The 6,000-nt window shown below is 38.5% G+C and overlaps 1 protein-coding gene across 1 annotated transcript; it reads left to right on the forward strand.

Annotated features, from left to right (window-relative positions):
* Positions 1-3,364: 3,364 nt before the first annotated feature.
* Positions 3,365-5,517, forward strand: LOC137956509 (stem-specific protein TSJT1-like). The gene is made up of 5 exons (XM_068804034.1): positions 3,365-3,626; positions 4,092-4,332; positions 4,465-4,585; positions 4,895-5,004; positions 5,240-5,517. Exons 1-5 carry the CDS (start codon positions 3,424-3,426, stop codon positions 5,273-5,275), a joined length of 711 nt encoding a protein of 236 aa, XP_068660135.1. The 5' UTR covers positions 3,365-3,423; the 3' UTR covers positions 5,276-5,517.
* Positions 5,518-6,000: the final 483 nt, after the last annotated feature.

A 6,000-nucleotide genomic window follows, 5' to 3' on the forward strand; every position in this document is an offset into this window, starting at 1 on the left:
GCCCTTGATTTCTCAGCTTCTCTTGTGCGTCGGTGTGATGGTCAGTCTTAAAATTTGGAGCTATCGGTTGTGGCTGTTCTAGGAGCCTATTGGGTAGATTTTCTTGGTGGTTGTTGCTTCCTCCAGTAGCTAGGTTTCTCTCGGTAGATTCAGAGCTTGGAGCTCTTTATTTTGGCTGCTCACGGCAACTCTTCTTAGTGGAAATCCTTGGTCGTTGCTGCTCTCTTTAGCAACTTAGTTTGGCTGTTCCAGCGGCCACTCTTGGGCTACAAAATATTGACATCTTGAATATTTTGGTAACATAAAAATGATTACATGTGGAACAAAATACCTCCTTGTACATCTTTTTCTAGTTCTCCCTTTCAAGTTGAAAATAAAAAGGATATAGAGACCCAACTTGGAAAAAAACACAATATGGGAGAAGAAAATCACTAATAGTCGTACGTCAAAGCCAGTGCAAAATGGTCATAGTCTGAAACACGATCCGCTCAATTTTAAATGCAAAAATGGCTCAACTTTATGGCACAACAAAGACACTACTCACTTTTTAAGGGTAGCTTAAATACAAATCACCTATTAGATAAAGAACAAAAGACTAGACTCAAGTTGGATGTCAGACACACTCCTATACTTTTTAGGTAGTGGGTCTAGGCATTGCTTTGAAGTGATACAAACACAAGATGATAAATTAAAGAAATAATAGAGGAAAATAACTTTAACCGAGAGGAATTGACTATGCAACCCTCATACTTCCAAACAAATTCTAGAATGTGACATTTAAAAAAAAAAAAAACTAGGGGAGACTATAACAATAAAACTTAATAAATTTGACCAAAAAAAGGGCGATCACTATTTTTGGAGTTGACGATGAGTAAGATACACAACCAAGTAACAAAAAACGCAAACTTTAAAACAACATCGAAGCAAAGTTTTTTTGCATACCTTGAACAAGCACATCATGGAGTGACTAATTCTGACAAAAAATCTCTGTTTAGAAAAGAAATTTGGGTAAAAAATTAGGATTTGGGGGGAAAAGTAAACTCAATTTACGCATATGCATGGAGAGATAATAAGAGAGAAAATAGGAAAAATGAGAGATTTTCAGATGAACTGACTTTTAGTAGTTATGATATAAATATATCCAAAATATAACTCAAAATCGCACAAGTTTTGTTGCTCAAGAAACTAGACTCAAAGAACTTTAAATTGATACCTAATTTGACGTAAATTTTTTTGTTGTTGAATCTTTTATGACCTCTTGGTTTTCTTCATTCTTTAGTTTGGCCCTAGCCGACTCCAATACGAATATCTCCTTAAATACAAATCATATTGACATGAAATTTTCTAGTTCTAAACTAGACTTCGATACCTTTCATCCGTGTATAATTTTTCTTCATAAAGTATACTTATTTTGAGAGAAAAATCTGATAGAATGTGGATTCTTTAATCTGGCCAAATTGAAAATTGTTTATTCTTTCACCAGTATGACCATTGACTCTTCCGACATTGATATCTCCCTCTAAAAAACTCGGATTGAGTATTTGTTATAGAGATAACAAAATAGATTTATAGATATTTATTTTGATAATAATTCTTCATATAAAGTCTTGTTCTTGATGGTATAAAAAGGCTCGAAAGTTGAACCTCTACTACTACTCGAACCTCTCTTATAGTATGACCTTTTCTACTTAAAATATCTACTTCTCTTTGTAGAAAACTCTGATTGTCAAAATTATTTTTGCATTGGAAATTTGACTCGAAGATCTTTCCATCAATATATAATTTATAATATAAAAAAATTAGTATAGAGGTATAAATGCCAAGAAAAAAGGGTACTAGAACAAAAGAGAAAGAAAAATAAAAAACAAATTTAAACTATTAGAGATAATAAATCATAAAAGAATCATCATTGAGCCCACTCTGATACCAAGTTGAATTTCTGAAAAAAAAAAAAAAAACCTTACTGACTTAATGTAATTTGATTTTCTATTTAAGAAACAAGTAGAATTTAAATATAATTAAATTATCCTTGTCGTAGTTATATTCAAAGTTGACTATAAGATAAGTCTTAAAATAATTAAATATAAATAAAAAATTAACCTAACTAAAATACCTTTAATTAATGTCAATCTAGTAATATTCCTAAAAGAGTCGGTCGGTGGAAGACTCGTCCAAAAAAAAACATACCTGCTCATCTATGAAGGTTAAATTGCAAATTGCTCCGCACTCCGCAAAGTCATGGGTGGAAAGGGATGTTAACCAAACCGTCCCATCCATGTTTTCTTCCCTGCGCCCTTCTCCGCCTACTTCAACGAACTCCGTAAATCGTAACAGCTCGCATTGAATTCATCAAACACAGGTAGAGCTGTCCGCATCATCACCACCATGCTTAATCTTCCATTTTCCTTTCTGAATCCCACAATGGAACCCAGACACGGATTACCACATCTTTTCTTCTCCCTCTTCATTAGAATCTCCCATACCATCTCTCAACTGTCAATGCCGGAGGCGGAGGTCTCCCACCAGATCAATTGCCCGCCACAAAGTCGAATCGTCTGGGTTGAGAATTGAGATTCTCAATCCACACACCCATGACTTCTGTTCCATCGCTGTCGTCCTGTTTGAATTATGAGGATGGTCGATTTAAACAATGAACGACGCCAATCAATTTGTTATTGAAGAATCATTTGGGTGCGGAATCTTTTGGTTTTGGAGAAAACTGGGGTCCGTCCATGGTTTGGGAACCAGGGATGTTAGGGTTTTGTCGTCAACCGCGACGCCTGCTGAACGGAATTGGGTGGAAATATGAAAAATTGAAAATCACTGCCTCGTGTTCCCGTTTACGAGTAAAAAGATATTTCTCGATTCTGAGCACCTCACGGAGAAATCTTAGAAGAGAATTTTACAAAATTCTAATGGAGCTTCCACCTACTTTATTCCTGTACAGCGAAAAACAGTGAAAGTACTTCCGTGAAGACGAAATGAATAAACCACGAAAGTGAAATAACTTCTCACGAGTCACGATACAATGAACTATCACTTATGACTTATCACGAGAGAGAGAAGCACGAGAATTAGGACATTTCGATCAACGAAATGATATGGAAATTGACGATCCAAAATCGCTCGAGTAAATGATGAAGAATCGAGAAATATCCTAAAGCCCGCGTGTCTACCGTAGAGTTGTTTACTTTACTTTTTCAATGCTCACTCGGGCCCACTGTCACGTGTGCCGATCGTCTCTTACTGGATATTATCCTCTCTTTCTTCGTCATTAAATGATACAATAAACGATGAAATCTCCACTTTACCCTCCTCCTTCTCCTTTATAAATTTAGGCTGCCTGCTTCCACCCTTCGCCATTCTTATGTTCTGTCTTCTTCCCTTTTCTTCCCTCAATTTGAGAAAGCTGGTCGGTACAGGATGTTGGGGGTGTTCAGCAGCGCCGTTGTGACGCCACCAGACGAGCTTGTCGCCGCAGGGAGTCGTACGCCGTCGCCGAAGACGACGGCTGCCAATTTAATCAGCCGTTATTTAGAACATCACTCCGCTGCCGTCTCCGTACGCATCGGCAGCGTCTGTCATCTTGCTTACACGCACGAGAACGAATCCTTCTTAAAACCGAGGTAAAGTTGAGTCAGGAGTGCTTCATTCCATAAACAATCTGGTGTTTCTTCTTTCTCGATCGTTCTCCGTTTAATTGGTCAGATATCATCTCCGAATGGGAGAGATCGTCTCAACGGCCTTTTCAGAATAATTTGAAACTGGCATCGCTTATTAAATATGCTGGACAAATTCGTCGCTGAGGTGAAAATTAAGAATTTAAGAAGTGAAAAATTAAAGATAGAAAGAGGGCGCTGCGATCCAATTTGGTTTGATAATTTTTTTTTTCTGAAGAAGAGGAAAAAATCAAATGCTCCACTACTGTTTTTTTTTCTTTCTTTCTCAAGTTTTTCAAATATTGGTGAGTAGAAAAAGAATGGTAGAAGAAAAAATTGACAGGTTTCCGTTTCTAAGATGCAATTTCTTCGTTCATTTGAGGATTTGGATGGTCTACTGAAGACAGGAAGCATGACAAATGATGCTTGCAGGTCATTTGCTGTCAAGGACGAGATATTCTGCTTGTTTGAAGGGGCCCTCGACAACCTGGGGAGCTTGAGGCTGCAATACGGTCTGTCGAAGACGGCGAACGAAGCCATTCTGATGATCGAGGCGTACAAGGCCCTCCGAGACCGGGCTCCATACCCTGCGAATCACGTCGTCGGGCATCTCAGTGGGAGTTTCGCCTTTGTCATCTTCGATAAGTCCACCTCTACATTATTTGTGGCTTCTGTAAGTAAACCAACCTTGGAATTTGAAACAGTCCCCTACTTCTGTCTATTTCTGGGTGTTAAACTGTTACTTCCACCTATTACTTAAAAAATCAGTAACCGAGAGGTGATGCGTTGTTGGGTGCGGTGACAGGATCAATACGGTAAAGTCCAAGTCTTCTGGGGCATCACGGCAGATGGATCTGTGGCTTTTGCCGATGATGCCGAGCTGCTGAAAGGAGCCTGTGGCAAATCACTTGCACCTTTCCCTCAAGGTAAAACGCCGCTACTCTGTGAAGTTAAATCAGAATCTTATCTTCTTTCCTCTACTGGGAAATCTCGGATAAGTTAAACTGTCATCTTGTACAGTTGAATAATTTCTGGGTCGTCTCCTGGACGGATTTTCTTTTAGCTAATTACTGTTTCAAAAAGGAAAAGATGCCATCTGTGTGTTCAGTTGTGAGTTGTGACAAATTCTGAGAGAGAGAGAGAGAGAGAGAGGGAGAGATGAGATCTCCCAACAAATTTTAATCGTTCTCTCCAATTCCAATTATCTCAACTTTTGAAGTTTGATTGCGTAACAGGCTGCTTCTTTTCCACTGCCTCCGGACAACTGATCAGCTACGAGAACCCCAAAAACAAGGTCACCGCCATCCCTGCAGGAGAGGAAGAGATATGTGGTGCCACTTTCAAGGTAAACTATCAGTAGCTACCACTTTAATGAAATTGTAATGGTGGGGGGAGTTCCGTAAGCAAAGGAAAAGGCAGGAAGTCATCTTCGTCATGATGAATCAGGTCGAGCTAAATTAAGATGACGAAGTGGACGGCCATACTCGACATCCCTGGACCACCACATCCCATACCAGCTGCAATCATTAGAGCGACAAGTTCTGACATTTATCTTTTCACTTTCCCTGTAAAAAAACCAGGTGGAACCAGCGCCCGTTTTTGCGACTACTCACTAGGGAGAAAAACTCAGAAAGCGACGAGGTGTCATGGTTGCCTCTGTACATAAAAACGAAGAAAAAGAGTGTGGGAGGAGGAAGAAGAAGAAGAACAAAGAAGAAAACTGACGTAGTGATGAGGCTTCTGCTTTAGGATCGAGTTATTTACTTACTTTGTTACTCCTCAATTCACCTGCTTCTGTCATGTTTCATGTATGTGGATTTGCTGTGAAATTAAGATAAGCTTGTGTTGGTATTGCCCATTAAGGTTTGTTCTTACGATTGACTCACCCTTCTAACCTCCTTCCTCCATTTTAAATTCTTGGGAAGGATTGACTTTCGCTTAAACGAAAGGAACATAATAGGAAAGCTTTAAAGATGGCACGGAAGATTCCGGATAAGGGTTAGGAAAGGATCGATCACTTTGCAGAGGGAAACAGCAACATCGAGCTGAGCTTTTTCCCTTTAATAGTGGGCACTAGTAGAGGTGACCTCGAGCCGAGTTCAGCCGAGCCTAAACCTATTTATCTTTGAGTTGAGTTTTATTTAAATATTTCGAGCTCGAATAGAGTCCAATTTCGTGCCTAAAATTGTTATCGAGTTCAAGTCTAATAATTTTAACCGAGTTTGAATCGAGTTCAAGTTTTAACATACATTTAAAATTTTTAAAAAAATATATATCAAATAAATTATATATAAAATTATGTATATATTTTACATAAAATTGGACATAATTATGTATATAA

The sequence above is a fragment of the Aristolochia californica genome, unplaced genomic scaffold (assembly GCF_029961685.1).
Source record: "Aristolochia californica isolate CCGP_79_NKW_82.1479 unplaced genomic scaffold, dmAriCali1.0.hap1 SCAF_2, whole genome shotgun sequence".
NCBI lineage: Eukaryota > Viridiplantae > Streptophyta > Magnoliopsida > Piperales > Aristolochiaceae > Aristolochia > Aristolochia californica.